General features: G+C 48.9%; 1 protein-coding gene across 38 annotated transcripts in view; it reads left to right on the top strand.

Annotated features, from left to right (window-relative positions):
• The window catches only part of LRRFIP1 (LRR binding FLII interacting protein 1), a 143,839-nt gene that overhangs the window by 100,165 nt on the left and 27,535 nt on the right, over positions 1–16,139 (top strand). For 13 of the 38 annotated variants that reach the window (XR_012332902.1, XM_073807072.1, XM_073807043.1 and 10 more), the window contains 3 exons: positions 133–210; positions 2,743–2,808; positions 7,617–7,706. The exons of 15 other annotated variants lie outside the window; for them this stretch is intronic. Coding sequence is in view for 22 of the 23 variants with exons in the window: in XM_073807072.1 (XP_073663173.1) it covers positions 133–210; positions 2,743–2,808; positions 7,617–7,706 (234 nt within the window). In the remaining variant the exon portion in view is untranslated. Of the gene's footprint in view, positions 1–132; positions 211–1,554; positions 1,600–2,742; positions 2,809–7,616; positions 7,707–16,139 lie in introns of all 38 variants that reach the window. 10 more of the 38 variants (XM_073807059.1, XM_073807058.1, XM_073807056.1 and 7 more) reach the window with 2 other exon arrangements.

Here is a 16,139-nt window from a genome sequence, read left to right as displayed (position 1 = left end):
TCTCTTCCCTGCAAGTGCATGTCCTTTACCCATCTTGTTGCAGAAGTCAATTTCGTGTGAATTGATGATGCCTTTGAGATGAAATAAAGCTGTGAGCCTTTTTCCCCTCCGGCCCGTTTTCTCTGATTACAGGGACTTTCCTGCTCCGACTTCGGGCTTCTCAGTCGTGGCCTTGCTCCCAGACCCGTGTCTGCCCAGAATGGAAACCGGGTCTGTCCTCCTCCTTTTCACATCGTTCTTCCCTCTTCTTTCCTTCTGTTGTCACTTGAATTGCTGATTAAATGGACGTGGATACTTCAACCTCTTCCATGTGAAGTCCAAAGAGCAAAGCTTAGTAGATGTTTCAATTGGCTTGACTAACTGGCTAAGACTTTCCTCATCCTTTTAAAGCAAATCAAAAATAATTTAAGACCTTATAATTTTTTTAAAAAAGGAGTTTAGGAAAAAGGAGGCTCTATTAAATGTATACTTTCAAAAGCTCAAGTCCAAGAAATTGGTCTCTTGGGTCTCTCCTCCTTTTCCAGCAATTGTTCCCCATTTGGGGTTTCCTTTGTTTTTTAAAAACACATTTTTTTCTCCTGTAAATGTATCCAGGAAGCAATTTGGAAGGCTTTTGTGCATAATCTAACTCCTCCGTCTTGGAAAGTGGGGAGAACGGCGTTCTCCGCTGTGTTTCCTGTTTATACAAGGCCGTCCCCGAGGTGCTTGGCCTTTTTAGCTCCAGGTATAGGAGTCCTGCTCTCGTAGGAGGAGGTCAGAGGCCGAGCTCCAAGACCACATCACGTTATGGAGGTTGAACTGCCATCTCCCTGCATTGTCGTGTTCCTTGGCGTTGCTGAGTGATTCATCCCTGTTCCTGCATGTTCCCCGACCAGCTCGTGGGCCCCCTGCCCTGGGCTCTCCATGGCCTCTGCCGGTAAACAGGTTATGATGCTCTTTGGAGGTGAGGCTCAGGTCACACGAGCGAGCTGCCCTTGTGTTCCAGCACACCCCGCACAGGCTCTGTCTCTGTTCGGGTGTGTCCCCTGTGCCAGAGACGTGCCAGCCCTGGGCAGCTGCAGCCCGTCTACAGCTCCTTTGTATCTTGGAGACTGTCGCTGGGATCCTCTGATAGAAGCAAACAGGCTCTTCCTGCCGCACTGTTCCTGTGTATTAACACCCCCAAGTGCTTTCTTCACCTGGGATTTTGAGTCGTGGGTTTGGGCTCTTGCTGGTGTCGTTGACGTTGTCACCATTCTGTCTCGCTCCCCGACCCTTTCTTCTAGGAGTGCCTGAAAAGAGAGGCCCAGAAAATAGCCATATTTCAGAGGTTCTGGGGAAGTTCACTATTTTTAAAGTTAGAAATCATCTCATGTTTATTTTCCTTGTAAATGTGGATTTCCATCTATCAGAGTTATTGAAGGCATAGTGCCTTTGTGGACTTCTTTTCCTTATAACAGTTGTACAATAACTTGGCTGTCATGATCACCAAAAGCATCATAATTACCTTGTCACTATTACTTGTTGCTGTTTTTTCAAGGGTTTAAAAACCTGCCATTTGCTTTCATCCTCCAGCCCTCCTATATGTACGGCGCTGCCCGGCCGGCTGGGAGTTACCGGGTGCGTGTGCTTCCCACAGCCCCTTGCCCGCTTCTGCCCACTCCGCCCATTCCCCCCCACCCCGCTCTGCCTAACCGCCCACCCCCCCGCCACGGCCCCTCAGCACGCACGCGCGCCTCTTCCCCACCGAACACCTGCTCTGAGTGCGGTGGACTTAACCTGTTTGCAGCCCTTCTGGGGGTGAATTACCCCTTTATGTGGAGCTTACACTTGCAGCCCCCTTTGGCCAGATCTGGGGTTTATTTCTCCCGACAGCTGACAGTAGCTGGGGAAGACACGTGTTTGTATAGGATTGTTAGGCAGAAATAAAGTATTGGCGACATTTACTTAATCTATTGGCAAAAAGAAAGATAGGTTTTTATTGCCTTGGTAACCTTAACAGATATTAATCCATTAAGTTATATTATCTTGGAAATTTCCAGTTTTAAATACCAGGTACTTATGCCCTGCAGGAAACTTAAGTATTCAAAGTAGCCACACTGATTGTTAATAACTTTCTGCACTTCCATCAGATCGCACACTTTTGAATTAGATGTATAACTGGTCCAGCAAACCCGCTGTGTCCTCAAGGAGAAATAGGGGAAATTAAAGTTCCATTCATGGTATTGTAAGCGCCTATTTACCCTCATTTACCCTCAGTGATTGATTACATAGGATTTTCAAGTTAATGAAATGTTCTGTTCTCTAGTTAGCAATTCTTAAAGAATTATAAGATAATTGAGCTATAATCAACATGCTATTTTTATTACAAAGTCACTTCAAAGTCATACAAAGTCACTACAAAGTCATATTGGAGTAACTTTCTAAGCATCAACTATGAGGATGCCATGAGAAAATCCAGGGTATTTGAACTCTCTGCTCGTTTTAAATCTAGATTTACAAGTTTTTACTTAGCAAGGAATATTTTTCAGAGTCATAGATTTAACGGAGGTTCCACTGCATGCCAGTTGGTTGATAGCAACTGGAACTTCTCTCACTTGGACTTTTGCACGACCCTGTTTTTTTGCTGCACAGCCTTTGCCTGATGTTTTTCAGGACGTGTTCCTGGCATGTGTCACTCTTCCTTAGCTTACATTTCAGTGTTTCCTGGGTGCCGATGGAGGAGGAAAGGTGCTCTGTCCTGACAGTCTGTTTTCGTCACAGGCGTCTGTGTCGGATGAGAGCAGTCTCGGTGGGGCTCGGCGGAGCAGTGCCTGCGGTTCCCACGCTGTAAGGCACTTTCTGTGTTTCCCGAGCTTTCTGCTGCATGACCCTGGGGTGACTCTCTCAGCACAGCTTCAGCCCTGGGAGATAACTAACCAGAGTGATAGGAAGGAAACACTGTCTCATCCCAGTTTTCCATGGTAATAAGGGTCATGGATAACGTAAGTCATACAGCCTTTGGTGTTAGTTTAATGTCCTCACTCGTCAGTTTATGTTGAGGTCAAAGGGAGAAGGATTCATCTTAATTGAGTTTTATCTGCTCTTTCCCTGCAACAAGGGATGAAGTGATCTTATAATAATAAAAGGAGTCAAAGAGTCAAAAGGGAATTCAACAGGCCACAAATTATTCTCACCTCTGGATGATCGAGGAAGATGAACAAATTTAAGGACTAGAGTATTACACATAAGGAATTGCCTTTTCCTATTTTATTGTCCTTTCACCTCTTTGAAGGATTTGAAGTGATAGGGTTTCTCAATAAAGGTGTAGTAGTTGTACAAGAAATACTTGTTGAATGAAAAAGAGTGAATGAGTGAAGGATAAAGGAAAACAAAACGGGCTGGGCCCATGGAAGTGCGGAAACTGGTTGACCTGTCCTGAGGATCAGCTGACTGGGCTTTGGACCCAGTCAGCCCTCCCCAGGGGCCGATGCTTCTGCGTCCTGAGGCTCCGGCACAAATCCTAGGAAGATGCATCCACGCCCCACATGAACGACGACGGCTGAGGAAATACTTGAAAGTGCTTTTACAATTTTGCTTTCGGAGTCACTGACTACTTGATCAGTTGGTTAAATGATCCGGCTTTATGATTCATTATGTTTCTCCAGCCATGAATATTCAGGAATTCTTAGGCAGTAAGCCAGGGTAGCCTACAGGTTTCTTCAGAATGTAGTTTTTATAAATATTAATTATAATAATTGATGTAACATGAGTTTTTAAAAATTTTTATTGGGGTGTAGTTGATTTACAGTGTTGTGTTAGTTTTAGGTGTACAGCAAAGTGAATCAGTTATACATATACATGTATCCACTCTTTTAGATTCTTTTCCCATATAGGCCATTACAGAGTACTGAGCAGAGTTCTCTGTGCTCTACAGTAGGTCTGTGTTAGTTATCTGTTTTATACGTAGTGGTGTGTATGTGTCAGTCCCACATAGCAAGAGTTTCTGTCGACATCTAATTGAACACTTGCATTGAACAATTTTATATTGCATAAAATTTTAATGCAGTGGAACCCACTATATTGTCTTTTTCCAAGTTCTTAAATATTTTTGTAGGCCCTTAAAAAGCTCATAAACCATACCTAATGGATGAAATAGCTCAGGCCCATAGGACGGATAAAATGCAACTAAATGATTTTGTTTTATCAGTAAGAGGCAGCAGCCTAACTCTTTAAGAGACTGGATCTTCCCAGGCACCAAAGCAGAACTTCTAACGTCTGGCGGGATGTACGTCTCCTAGATTCTCTTTAAATGTTGCCTCTGTAGATGGACTTTTTCAAGTAGCCGATTGCTGACCTTCGGGGCCCTGTGACTGGCATCGCTGATTGCTCTTTTGTGTAGCAGTTACTTGGTGCTTTAAACCCTTCTGTAGGAACTGCCTGGGCGGTATGGCTTTAGGGAGTTAGGAGGTAAAAGGTCTTCTTGTCCCGACAGCAGAATGCCTAAAATAGGGCTCACGTCCCCGGTCTCACACCAGGCTGAAGAAGTAAAAGAGAATCAAAAGATTTTTTTTTTCTGCACCTAACACCACACTCTTGCAGAAGGAGCACAGCATGCGTTTGCTGGATTAAATGGGACAAATTGAACCCTGGGATAAAATCCCTCAGAAGAGATCTCTGGGCCATCAGCTGTGTGCCAGCCACCGATCAGCAGGCCTGGAGGGAGGGAAGGTTCACTGACCTCTCATCCTTTCCCCTCTCTGCCCCACCCCCAGCCCTCAGGATAGCCCTGCAAGGGGATGTGGAGCTCCCCGCGCCCAGGAATGCTATCTCCCCAGGCTCTCTATGCAGCTAGGAGCTGTGGCCGCTGACAAATACACACACACAAATGCGAGGACACTGCGCCTTGGGAGTCCCTCCTGTCCTGCCCCGCAGTACTGAGAGCTGCGTCCAGGCTGGCCCCAGGCCTGCCCAGGACAGTCCTGAGCCCTCTTTCAAAGACTTGTCCCCGTCTCCATTCCCCCAAGAAATTAGCCTCAGACACAGTGTGTGTTTACAATTAAAGGACTAATTACAATTACGGTTAAATGATTAAATGACTAGTTCTTGAAAGTAGAACGGTTTTGCTTCAAAACCTTTCTATTCTGTACCTTCCTTACCATTCGTAAGCTGTGTGCATGTTGTAGGAAGGACTCTTGGCCGTGTGTGAAGTGACCTTCCTAGTTCTGACCCTCTGGGAAGCGGTCATCACCACCGATGCCAGCTGGTCCAGGAGCCGTGAGAGTTGTTTCTAGCAGAAAGTGACAGCTTGAGAAAAGCCCAGCTTGTATTCTCTTGCATAATCCTCAGAACCTGTGTGGTCAGTGTCTCTACTTCATGACATAGATGACAAGATATGTAACTTTCTCAAGCTCTCGTGGCCGATAAGAGATGGACCCTGGACTCAGATCTTGCTATTGAATAACTTACTTCAGCCCACATTAGCCACGCTGACTCCAAAGTATGGGCGACTCCAAAGGTGCCACACGGACCACAGTGACACAGACTTTACACTGATTCTTTTCCGCATGATCAAGTCAGATCGGATGATTTGAGACTCAGGAGTTGGGGAAACCTGGGTCAGAGATAAACCTTATTGACAACAACCTGTCATATCTCAGCACCATAAAGCAGGACTCGAATGACATAGGCTACAGTAGGATTTGTCTACAGGAGAAAGTTTTCCTCTCTTGTATCAGCAAACCCAAAGGCGAAATACTTCTGCTTTAAAGTGCTGACGTTAGGTGTTTTCCTTTATTTTGAACAATAAAGCTAAAAGGTGAGGCTGGTAATGCTGGTAGATTTCTTGTATGTGCCATACATGGCAGTGATTCTTACACACAGTGTACGTACAGCTGTATTATCTGTGCATCAGAAACAGCATCTTGCACCTACGTGTAAATACACAATAAATATTTATCCAACATAGGAATGAGTCCAGGCAAGATGGGTCTGGGGAATTTGCTCATCTTGACCAAGGCTGTTAACAGCCTAAACTTGAAATGGTTCATTCAACAAGTCTTTCTCAAGTACCTACTGTGTGCCAGGCCTTGTCTGGTCGCTGGGGATTCAGCAGGGAACAAAATAGACACAGACTCTGCCCTGGGGAATTCTCTGCCCTGGGGAATTCCTCTCTGGTGGAAAAACAGGCAAACTAAACGATGGTATTTACGATAAGGATCGTGAGCGCCCCTGAAGTTTTGTGGCCCCATAATTTGCAGTAGGAATGATGCCTGCGGGCCTCCAGGGGGCCTGGGGGCAGGGAGCGGGCAGTCAGCACAGGCCTCGCAGGCCAGCTTCTCAGTCTGCTGGTGCCTGTGGTCCTAAATGGTGTTCGAGTTCCGCCTCCCCTCCCACCCTTCCCCCACCCTGCCTCGTTCAAGAGGAAGGTAAGATTTTCTTTTTCAGGTCTTATGAACCGCTTTTATGATATATTTCAGATATGTACATACTTTTTTTCTTAACATCTTTATTGGAGTATAATTGCTTTACAATGTTGTGTTAGCTTCTGCTGTATAGCAAAGTGACTTGTAGTGAGGTGGATGGACTTAGAGACTGTCATACAGAGTGAAGTAAGTCAGAAAGAGAAAAACAAAATACCATACGCTAATGCATATGTATGGAATGTAAAAAAAATGGTTCTGAAGAACCTAGAGGCAGGACAGGAATAAAGACGCAGATGTAGAGAATGGACTTGAGGACACGGGGCAGGCTTAAGGGGAAGCTGGGACGAAGTGAGAGAGTGGCATGGACATATAGACACTACCAAACGAAAAATAGATAGCTAGCGGGAAGCAGCTGCATAGCACAGGGAGATCAGCTCGGTGCTTTGTGACCACCTAGAGAGGTGGGATGGAGGGGTGGGAGGGAGATGCAAGAGGGAGGGGATATGGGGTATATGTACACATATAGGAAGGTAAGATTTTGTTGTTGTTATTGTTGTTAAACTGAAAATGCATTTAGGCCTATCACAAATGTGAATACAAATCAAAGTTAAGGGCATAGCCTCCAGATACACGAGTTGCTGGTGTTTTCCTTTACTAGAAGAGAGGAAGTTTAGGTAGATGGGTAGACAGACAGATGTACACGCAGGCCACCAGATAGAAGGTCCTGCTTCACTTTAAAAAGCCTTGCCTGATTTTGTATTAACCCTAAATCTTATTTTGTATTCACTTGCAAAGATAGTAGAGAGGCAAACTTTTGCATTGCCCCGAAGCCGGCCCCGCTTGTCTCGGTCTTCGGTTTCTGTGCCGGCAGGCAGCTCACGTTCTCAAGACCTGTCTCTTCCACATCGTGGAGGCTTTTCTGCGCAGAAACTAGGTGTCCTCCACACCCCAGCTGAACAGATGCTCTGTGTTACTTTCTTCCTACTAACCAAGAATTCTGTGTTTTTTGATAGTGTGATTAAGTTTTGTGTTCTGAGTGGCCGCATGTCGAATGCTGGGAAGACACAACCTCCTTTCCCAGGGCCGGCCAGCGGCCGCACTAACCTCTCCTTCCCTTCTGGGCTGCGCCTGGCTGGCCTCACAGCTAACCGGAGCCTTTGTCTCGTGGCCTCCGTCCTCCTTGCATCTTCGCTGACCTGTTCCTTTGTTTCCATCTGCGTGTCCCGCGGCCAGCTGGGTGGGCAGCCCTCGGAGCACAGCGGCCACTTCAAGTCCAGCTCCCGCAGCTCCTCGAGAGGCAGCTCGGCGCGGGCCAGCCCAGTGGTGAGTGGGCCTCTCGCCCTTGCTGCTGTCCACTTCCTCCCTTCCCCCCCCCTTGGACCCTTCACTCCTCTGTCCCGTAAGAAGACCCCTCCACCTCCAAACGCCTGAACCGGGAGAAAGTAGGAAGGCTTTCCATGATTTATTTCAGGTCTAAGCAAAAGCAGGATTGGGGAGGATGCTTCCAAATTTAGAAAATGACTATTCAGTGAGCTCAGAATTGCACTGCTCAGTTTGCAAAGGACCATCTAGGAAGCTGCTGACAGCGCTGAAGAGATGGGGGTCTCACTGGGAGACGGGAACTTTGCGCAGTGCGGGAGAAATGTAGCCATGTGCCTGGATGTGTTGTTTTTATGATTTAAAAATTTGAAGGCTCTTTTTGTATTTGTCCCAGTTTATTTTTTTTTAATTGGGGTATAGTTGATTTACAGTGTTGTGTTAGTTTTAGATGTACAGCAAAGTGAATCAGTTATACATACACATGTATCCACTCTTTTTTAGATTCTTTTTCCATATAGGCCATTGAGAAGAGTTCCCTGTGCTACACAGTAGGTCCTTGTTAGTTAGCTATTTTATGTATAATAGTTTGTGTATGTCAGTCCCAATCTCCCAATTTACCCCTCCTACCCCTCCCCCTACTTCCACCCTGGTAACCGTAAGTTTGTTTTCTACATCTGTGACTCAATTTCTGTTTTGTAAGTAAGTTCATTTGTACCATGCTTTTAGATTGAAGGGTTCACTTTTTTTTTTTTTTTTTTTTTTGGTGGTACGCGGGCCTCTCACTGTTGCGGCCTCTCCCGTTGCGGAGCACAGGCTCCGGATGCGCAGGCCCAGCGGCCATGGCTCACGGGCCCAGCCGCTCCGCGGCATGTGGGATCCTCCCGGACCGGGGCACGAACCCGTGTCCCCTGCATCAGCAGGCGGACTCTCAGCCACTGCGCCACCAGGGAAGCCCCTGAAGGGTTCACTTTTAAACATTTTGTTTGGAACATTATCTGTTATTGGAGCCCAACAGTTTTTTAGGGTAAAGTATCGGCCTGCGAGTGCCACGGCATCCCTACCTCTGTTCCATCCCCCACTGTCCCGTTGGTCCTCTGTTCAGTGCCTGTGAAACAAACGACAGAGCTGCTCTCCAAGTTCTGCTTCAGAAAGCAAGGGGTCTTGCTACCTAGTCTCCCTCATTTAAGTCTCATTATTGTGTGTTTTTCCCATGGTCCTTGGAATTTTAGACAGTTTCACCGCATCTGATGCTTTGTATGAGGCAACTGTGTTGTTCTCTTGACCATAAGGGATTGGCAGGGCACATCTGCCTGGGGGACATTTGGGATGGGGGGCTGACACAATGACCAGGGAAGGACATCCAGTGGACAGGGGCTGGGCCGTGTGCCGAGCGGGGTGCATGCCAGCCCTGCACCCCGAGGGCCAGGACCCCTCCTCATGGACCCTGGGCAGAAGAAGGCACAGATGGGCGAGGTTGAACTTGGAACTTGACTGTGGTTTGTGACTCACTTACACAACACCACAGTTAGACGCATCGATGTCTAAATTCAGGAAGTGTTCCTGGTCATCAGAGAAGAGGCCGTGGGGTGAGTCACCCACTTGCACACGTGCACCCATGGGGTGCTGCTGATTTGCTTTTAAAATTAGATGCAGCCTTTTAAAGCCAGGAGGCTTCACACCAAATGCAGACGTCTGCTTCTCCTGGCGACGAAAACAAAGGAATGGATCCCTTTTGCAGACTGAGCCCGTATTGCTGAGTCGGGGGCCTCAGTCCCCCCACGCCTGCCCTGCTTTCCCCGACTCCAAGGCCAAGGCCAGAGCCATTCGTCACTGGGCTTGCCCGGGTGCTCTCCTGCTAGTAGAGAAATGTTCTCTCCGCCGTTTACACATCGAGGGTGAGAAAACAAAAGATAGATGAGGCAAGCGAGTATTAGAGCAGGAGAGCCTGTTTCCCTGTGGAATTGAAAGCTGCCCTCCTCGCCCCCCAGCAATGAGGGTAATAGGAGAAGCCGCTTCCTGACCGCACTGGGGTGGGGCAGGAAACGTGGCATGGCGGACACCCCACAAAGTCCGCTGCTTACTGCTCCAGCCAGGACTGGTCAAGCAGGGACGGTAAGGTATCCAGCTGTTCCGTATCATGTACGTTCAGTGTTCAAAACCTGGCGCGTCGCTTCTTCTGCACGTGGCAGACGGGACTGAAGCGCAGCGTTTGTGAGCTGAGGGATCCCTGCGCCGAGGTGAGCAGCCCCCGTCTGCGCGGGCCGGCCTGCCTGCCTCCGCCTTCAAGCCCTTGCTTGCGTGTTTCCGACGGAAGTCATCGGTGTTTTCCCATGATAGACCCGACGCGGAGAGCGGCCCGTTCTCAGGCATGATGCTCGCTCTCTGGTGCTCACTTTGGGGAACACGAAAGTTCACGGTCGTCAGAAGAAGCTGAGGCCTGACCCCTCCTGGGCTCCCTGCCTGGCGCAGCTCAGGCGAAGCAGGGAACTGTGCGCCCGTGATGGTCTGACGTCTTTGGGTTTATTCGGGCGTCAGAATGAAGTCTCAGCCTAGCAACACGTCTAGTTCCCCGGACGGAAGAGACTGAAACCAGATATGAATTCCCCTGTCATCTGCTTCCTAAATCTGACAACAGTTTACTCCCACAAAATGGGTTTAGTGGACACAAGAGAGGTGAGCGTTCATCGTGCCCGTGTCCCTGGGGCCTGAGGACGAGAGGCGGGGGTCTCTTGGTAACTGGGGAGCCTGGCAAGACCTCCGCCACCGTCCCTTGGTCCCTGGAGAGCCCTGGGTTTGCAAGACTCCCAGGGGCTTGACTGGGCTGATTTTTCAGTTCATTACACACAGGTCATCAGTTCCGTCTCCTTTCTCCCCGACCCAGCTGCTCATTGACAAAGGTCGGCTGACTCAGGCTGGCACGGTTAGTGAGCAGAGGTCAGCATCCGGGCACCTCACGCGGGTGTGGGGCGTCAGAGCTGAGGACGCGTCTGGGTGTGGCCCTCAGGAGGCAGAGACACCTGTGTGCCGCGCAGGGCACTTCCACGCAGTTATGGTGGCTCCTGGTCACCTGAAGGATAGAGCACAGGCAGCATTCCTGGCCTCTGCAGAGTCTGGAGGACAGAGCTGAGTGAGCCCTCTGCTCTGTGCTACCAAACCGCAGTCCTCTTCCACGGAATCTGCCCCATTTCTCTTTTCTGAGCCTGCACGGTCACACCACTGGAAAGGGCTGGGAGTTTGCATTTTGGGCTTGCGAGACGAACAGTGTAAGTGGATGCATTTGGCCTTGTTGATTGGAAAGAGGCCAGGAAACTTGTGCTCAGACTCCCCTGGTCCTCCTGCCTGGGAGGAAGGCCTGCAGGGACAGGCGGTGCCCAGGGAGAGGCCCGTGGGGTGAGTGATCCTCCCCGCCTGGCTTCTCAGAAGGACGCAGAGCAGGAAGGGGGAGTTCCAAGACCCAGGTTAAGATGTCACAGCTCTCATTCCTGACTGGGGACACCTGGCCAGGCACGTAGACTTCCTGAACTCCACCTGGAAAGACGAGTAATGATATGCTTGAAAACCAAAAACAAGAAAAGATTTGGGTTGATCACCTGCTTCTCCTGGGCGAGTTTTCCAGGGCTGTGAGTGTTGTCCACTGTGGCTCGGGGAGAATGATCCCGCCTGGTGATCCATCAGAAATATGGTTCCAGGGGGTGGTACGGGTGAGGGCAGGAGGCAGGGGCCTCTCCGGGAGGAAGTAGGAGCCGGGGCAGGGGCAGCCCTGGGAGGCTCTGGGTGTGGGATGTAGGCTGGTGCCCCAGGGGACGGGCAAGTGGAGCATTGCCCAAGAACAAAAGTAACCAGAATGAGGGAAAACGATAGCTTGCCCCACTTTGAGAAAATAAAGGTACCTCAGCATCCAAGGACGCGAAGTGTGCCCCACCCCCGGGTCCTCCAGCCTCGTGGGGAGCAGAGAGGGTGCCCGCCCCATCTCGGAAGGGCATACACTATGGGACCTCATCTCATTTTTCACGTTCTGTAGCTGAGCCCTATTTTCTTCTCCAGAACCTTCCTGTTGAGGAAGTTGGGGTCCGTTCATTCAGCCAGTGTTTATCGAATGTTCTAGACACAGGGCTGCAGTGGTGAAGGAACACTCCTGCTCCCCTCACAGACCTCAGCAAATGGGCGCAATACAGTATAGAACTCAGAGCACGGGCTCGAAGGAAAGAGGCAGGATGCTTCCAGGGAGCTGGACTCGGGAGTCTGGGTAATCCAGGCCCAGAGAACAGCCCGGCAGAGGGCCTCGCCTGGAGGGCCCGACGCAGCTGTGTCACCCAGGCCTCAGAACGCAGCAAACCTGCCGGGTCACAGAAGCACCGGTCAGGGGTGTCCTGCGTGGCGCCCAGGTTCACGCGCCAGTGTGTTTTCAGAGAAGCATTGGTGGTGAACAGGAATCTCAGCCCCATCTGAGTTAGAAAAACAAAAGACTGTAATGACTCATGTTTTGTGTCGTGTGAAGAGGTGGAAGCAGGAACCAGGTGGAAAAACAGGTCTTGAATTATAAATACAAGAGTTCAAGGACCAGTCATTCAGGATGAGGTCAATATTATCGGATTTAAACCAGAAATTTCCATTCTAATGGTAGCCTCCACTGCTGTTTATATCTGAAGGAAAATTACCCTTAAAATGGGTGTTTTCTGAGCAACGTTCAGTACTGTCAGTTGGTTTCTCGAGAGGGACCCCGTGATGACATTGCTTCCATGATCCCATTTCCCATCTGGGGCTTGGGGCACCATGAGGAAAAGTCCTTGTCCCTGGCCCCCTTGCTAGGGTCTTCCCACGCCCACCTACTGTATTCTGTCTCGAGGAAGGTGGGCAAGCCAGGTGGTGATATGGAAAACTTGGAATTTGAAACCTCACCAGACATTATATTTAAGTGAACCTAAATAGTATGCTCATTTAGACATGATTTTAGAAGGTTGGAATTAACAAAATAGTTAACGTGCTACATTAAGCGTTTGTTTCTGAAAGGAAGATTTGCCATAATTTAAAAGTTCACAGAATTTGTTTGGAAGTGACTACCTCCCGTAGATTTTAAAAGATACCTTTTTATACACTCCATTGTCATTATAAAATACTGGTTTGCATGTTTCATAAGGCTGTTACTATCAAGTTTTCACACTGACCTAAAACGTTTAGTATTGCTCGGTAAATGAGAGTAAGAAGGCTAACAGGCTGCAAGGTCTGTGGTGCTGCCGCCCTTCCTCGGATAAGAAGGCGATGTCCACGAGGTCCTGTGGCTCGTCCCAGGTCCCGTGCTGCCGTGGGCTGCAGCGTGTTGGGACACGTGTGGTCCACGGCATGCCCTGGGTCACATCATGCAGCAGAAACGACAGTGTTTAAAACCCTTCCATCTATTCTGTTTCTTTGTATATTATTTTCAGAGATAAAGTACTATGCTTTATGTCAAATTAAACTCACCGTCAGGGTTACTTATCTGTTCCTTTGTTAGGGGCAGTGAGGGGTGCCCTGGCTGACCAAGGCTCCCTGGGCCGGTCCCACTCCGTTCGACGCAGGCTGCCATCTAGTGGCGTCCGGTGGGGCTGCAATGGCTCCATGCTGCTGCACGGCTTTTCTCCCTCCGTGCCTCCCTTCCTCTTGCCTTGCCTTCCTTCTTTCCTTTCCTTCCTTCCTTCTGTTTTATTGAAATACAGTTGATTTACAATGTTGTGTTAATTTCTGCTGTACAGAAAAGTGATTGTTATACATATATATATTCTTTTTCATATTCTTTTCCATTATGGTTTATCACAGGATATTAAATATAGTTCAGTTCCCTGCGCTATACAGGACCTTGTTGTTTATCCATTCGATATATAATAGTTTGCATCTGCTAATCCCAAACTCCCAATCCGTCCCTCCCCCAACCAAAACTGCACCACTTTCCATGGGGCTCCGCGTACTTCTTAGGTTGCAGGAAGGCTGGCAGATACACGTGTCCCTTGTCCTTCAGAAAACAGACAAACGTCAGTCACCCTGATACGTAAAATACAGATTGGAAACAATAGTCAAGCATAGATTGGCTATAACTGTCATTGAGAGCTTAATTTTTCCCTCCGTGTCTCTACTTAATCCTGAATTTTCACATTCTGAGTTCGTTATCTATTTCAGAACAAAGGCTTTTTTCAAACTACTTTTAAACTAAAGAGAAAGCTATGGTTTTAGGGTTTTTTTCCTCCCTTATTTGGTGTTTTGCAAATTACAAAAGCAGTGTGTGTGTTTATGGTGAGACAATGCAGAACAAAGCTATGCTAAAGGCCCCCAGGAAACCAGTGCTTTGGGGTCTGGTGTATAGTTCTCATCTTTCTCACAAGAAATACTACAAAAAAGAAAGTGGGGTCCTCATTTTATGGGTACGGATATCTTTGTAGGTGAACAGAGGATTTCTGGAGCTTCATTTCTCTGGGCAATATTTATCTATTGCTGAGGAACAGTCAGGAAAGACACTATTTAAACTGCAGAGCAAAACAGCAACAGGCTTCTCACGGTAGCTTGATGGTCTGTTCAACTGAATCTTCTCTTTCCACCAACAGTTAAAATATCCTCTTTATTTTCATCTCATTCATATTTGTTCTGCAAACTAACTTATTCTAGGGAATAAAGGCCTTGTGTCCAGGAGATCTAATGAATGGATTCTGCAGCAGAGCAAGTGCTGGACAGTAACTTTTCCTTCGTTGTTGGAAATTTTCAGGAATATTTGTATTCCCAAGTGGAGAGGAGACCCACACTTGAAATGCTAAAATCTTCCTCATGACTCAGAACATCGGTCGGGGGCTCCCTGGGGCTCTGCCCGGGAGGACGAGATACAACCATCTTAATTGTAGGCCATCTACAGATGTTCCAGAATATCTAGTTAGGCTGGTGTGACATGCACATCTGAAAAAATATAAATATATAAGTTTACACACGCAAAACGCACGTGCCAACAAATGGCAGGTGGTGTGCGACATGGTAGTGAGTGAGCTGCCTTTATCTAACAGGCTATGACTGCCACATCGAGTGAAAAAGGATGCACGTGGCCAAGAGTGTCTGGAAATCTCCTGTCCTTGGAGGCCAGCCGGCTGTGGCCCAGTGGAGAGGAGAGTCCTCTGGGCGGAGGCAACGCCAGAATCCAAAGCCCCACCCGCCCAGGGGCTTATTTAGCAAAAGCTGGGAGTGAGGCCAGCGGGCGCGCGGGTCATCCCGCTGGCCTGGGGGCTGCAGCTCCTTCACGCCCTCTCCTCAGGACAAGAAGGAGACTGGTTAGCTGAGAGTAGAAAGTTCTTGCTGAAGATCCAGATGTGAGCTGGGTGCGTGAGAACAGATGCAGTGGATTTGGGAGCCAGATCCGGGGGCAGAATTGGATCTGTCAGGCAGAAGAGCCTTGAGCTCGACTCTCCTGGCTCAGAGCTGGTTTCAGAAGTCGCCTTCTTTTGAATTAATCAAGTATTTTGTACGATTCCATCTGATCCCCTTGGTCGGCTGATGAGCTCTCACGCTTTGCTGTGTTATTCTAGCGGTTACTTCAGGCATCCTGCCCTTGGAAAGCAGGTTTGAGGAGCGTGAAGGCGAGAAGGTGGCAGTCAGTGAGCCTTCTTGGTGGGGGACAGGATGGTGAGGATGTGGGCATCCAGCCCAGCACGGGCCCAGGGTGGGCAGAGGACAGGAAGTGCGCGTCTTTACAGGAAATCACCGCCATTACGGCATCCTGACCTGTGCTTAGCGCCTGCACCCACATGCCCCGTGCATGACGGCGATGTGGGCAGTTGACCTGTTCACGAGCCGCTCTGCGGTGGCCTCGGACCCAGACCCGTTAGGATCTGTCCACCTGCAGTCTGGGTGGTCTGTGGCGTAAACAGTCAAGGGTGACTGCAGGGTCCCAGCTCACTCACGAGGTCTCCTGGATCAAAGATGTGATCCCACCCGTCACGGGCATCTTCAGTTGACTCCCTGGCCATCAAATTTAAGAACCTCTGAGCTACAGGAGGTGGGATTGGAGGCATGATGGGAAAATCCAGAGAGTCTGGAGACAACTTGGTGCAGGGTTCTCTCGCCTTCTGGGACCTTTCCCATGGACTTTCGGAAAGGAGCCCTCAATGTGCCAAAAAAAAAAAGAAGAGAAAGTTGGCCTTTCGTTGGATGCTAAGCAAAGAAAGAAATAGCACCAGTGCAGCCTCAGACTGTTGACCCCAACAGACCCTCACAGGGCAGGGGTCTCCCGTACGGTTGAAGCAGATGTGCTGTCTTGGGGCTCCACAGGCTGCTGGGGTTCCCGCAGAGACCCCTGCTTGCAGGAGGGAAAAGAGAGGATTCAGAGACAGTCCAAACAGGAAAGATTTTGAAAAGCCAAATTCTTGGGGTCCCCCTTTTCACCCAGCAAGTTCTCCTGTACCGTCACCCACCCCCAGCCAGCTCCCC

Source organism: Tursiops truncatus, chromosome 7 (genome assembly GCF_011762595.2).
Source record: "Tursiops truncatus isolate mTurTru1 chromosome 7, mTurTru1.mat.Y, whole genome shotgun sequence".
NCBI lineage: Eukaryota > Metazoa > Chordata > Mammalia > Artiodactyla > Delphinidae > Tursiops > Tursiops truncatus.
Note: the sequence above shows the minus strand (reverse complement) of the source record. Positions and strands in the feature narration are given on the sequence as shown.